This window comes from Schistocerca gregaria, unplaced genomic scaffold (assembly GCF_023897955.1).
Source record: "Schistocerca gregaria isolate iqSchGreg1 unplaced genomic scaffold, iqSchGreg1.2 ptg000523l, whole genome shotgun sequence".
In the NCBI taxonomy this organism is placed as follows: Eukaryota; Metazoa; Arthropoda; class Insecta; order Orthoptera; family Acrididae; genus Schistocerca; species Schistocerca gregaria.
Window position 1 is genome coordinate 33,551 of NW_026061922.1, and position 2,507 is coordinate 36,057.

At 63.7% G+C, this 2,507-nt stretch overlaps 1 protein-coding gene across 1 annotated transcript; it reads left to right on the forward strand.

Annotated features, from left to right (window-relative positions):
- Positions 1-259: 259 nt before the first annotated feature.
- LOC126314045 (serine/arginine repetitive matrix protein 1-like) lies at positions 260-2,303 on the forward strand (the record flags this gene model as incomplete). The annotated part of the gene is made up of 2 exons (XM_049992368.1): positions 260-1,395; positions 1,861-2,303. Coding segments are annotated over exons 1-2 (1,579 nt in total), but the record flags the coding sequence as incomplete, so codon positions are not given.
- Between the last annotated feature and the right edge of the window lie 204 nt (positions 2,304-2,507).

A 2,507-nucleotide genomic window follows, 5' to 3' on the forward strand; every position in this document is an offset into this window, starting at 1 on the left:
AAAAATCTAAAAAAAAAAAAACCGGCAATCTGCCCTATAGGTTATACAAAAAATCGTGTTCACTGCACACACAGGACATACCAAAAACAGGCCAAAACTAGTATCACAAATCCCACACTAGGCACGAGGAAATGTCTACAGACAACACCCTCCACAAAAACCGGCCCTCAAATATGAGGCCAAATATTAGTGAAAGCAGCAGCCGGCGCCGGCACACGCGCGCACGCACGCACGACGCACGACGCGAGTGCTGTTCGAGATGTCGTTGAGAGAGGTTGCTTTACCTGCGAAGGGTGTGGCGGATCGCCGCCCGTCGGGGCCAGCTCAGGCGACTGAGCTGATCCCGGTGGCGGCCCCATCCGGCCCCCCACTTATGACGAACCGGCTTACGACAACTGACCACGACAGGAATGACTCTTCGGATTCTGATGTGCTCTCTCGTGATCGAGTGTTCATTCTTATGAACAAACTCGCTCACGGGGGTTCCTACCCGGGTCGAAAGGACGACGAGGCGACTATACTCGCCTTCTGTCACATTCGGAAGGGTGCCACTCTGCCGTACACGAGGCAGCAAGTGTCGGGTGTGCCACCGAGAGCCCCGCCGGTTGAATTGCGCGAGTCTGCGGTCCCGGCGGTGGCGGCCTCGGCGGGAGTTGCGCCGCTGGCCTCGACCACTGAAGAGGTCGATGTGCCCCCGGCTGCACCCCTGGTCCCCAAGACACGAGAAGAGCCCGTGGCTACGCTAGCTGCGGCCGCCGAGATGCAGGATATCGACCTGCCTGACGCAAATTTGGCTGAGGCCATAGCCGAGTCAGAGCGCCGTGACACTGACTCTGACGCTGCCCGTGCGCCCAGAAAGCGCCGGGCTATGACGCATGACGACTCCGACACTCCCTCTCAGACGTCCGACACAGCGAGGCCGCGGAAGAAGGCCTCGAGGGCTTCCCGCCCTTCCACCACGGAGTCTGGGACGACTATCGCGGGCTCCTCCGCGAGCGCCGCCTCGCCGAGACCGACGACGACGCGGCGGCCCACTCGTCCACCTGCCACCTCCCGGCAGCCGGATGAGGATGGTTTTGTCGCCCCTCCCAGGCGGCGCACTGCCAGGGCTGCTGCGCTGCAGCAACCGACGCCGCTGTCGACCGCCAACGCGTTCGCAGGGGCCAGTGTGGACGCGACTGAAGATGGTGCCGCGCCTCCTGTGTCGGCCCAAAAGAAGCCCCCGCCCATCGTCATCCAATGGGCGGGCGGGTACAAGGAGTTCCAGCAAAAACTAGACAGGGCGGCTACGTCCGCCACTGTCAAGACTGCTGGCCGTGACCTCTACAAGGTCACGGTGTCCTCCAACGAGGAGTACCGCGCGGTGATGGACACCATCTCCAGAGATGGCCTCCCGTGCTACACGCACCCCTCTGAGCCGCTCAAACTTCTGAAGGTGGTGTTCCGCCACCTTCCACTCAAGTTTGGGGCGGACTATCTTAGAGAAGAACTCGAGGACATGGGCTTCGGCGTCCGGTCCACCGGACTGATGAAGTCCCCACGCACGCACCGCGACATGCCACTGTACCAGGTTGTCCTCGTCGACAACCTGGAAAATCGGAAGATTTTCCAGGTGCAGCGAGTCGGCCGGGTCAGGGTCGCGGTGGAACCTCTCCGGGCCAAAGGCAAGAGGGCCCAGTGCTTTTCCTGCCAGAGGCTCGACCATGTCTCCCGCTACTGCTCTATGTTGCCCCGCTGCGTCAAATGCGCGGGACAGCACGAGAGCAAGTCTTGCGGGCTCGCCAAGGAAGAGAAGCCGACGTGCTGCAACTGCGGCGGCGCGCACGTTGCCAGCTACAGAGGCTGTTCGGCCTTTAAAAGGGGCCGAAACCACCGGAGCGGAGGGGCTGCTCCTTCTCGTAAGGTGCACCCGTCCACCAGCTTTGCTGCCGCCACCAAGGGCGGACCATCAGCCGCCACCGCCAGACGTTCGGAACTGGCGGCGGGCGAGACGAGGCAACCGGCCGCGCCGTCCCCGGCTTCGCCCGGGGGGGAGGCCAACCCACCACCCACGCAGAGCGCGCGGGTTGCCGCCCCGCGCAGGCGTCGCCGGCGCGCGGGCCGGGCCACCCATGCCGCTGCACGCTGGAATGCCGATGACACACTGCCACAACAGACGACGGCACCTCGTGCTACGCCGCAACCGGCTGCCGACGCTCCGCGGCAGTCGTCTACTACGGAGTTGCCGCAACCGGCCTCCCCAGTGGCGGAGGCCGCCCCAGCGGCCAACGCCGCCCCCTCGGCCACCGATGCAGCCGAGCTCCGTTCGCTCTTGCGGTCGTTGAGCCAGCTGCTAGAGCAGCTACCGGTGCTCGTCACCGCGGTCACGTCGGCCCTTCAGGCCGGCGTTGCAACCCCGCCGCGTCATGGATAATCGCCACATCCATGGCCTCACCGTTTGCGCTTTCAACGCAAACAGTTTGGTCCCCCAACAAGGGGAATTCAGGGAGTTCTTGCGCGACGAGGCA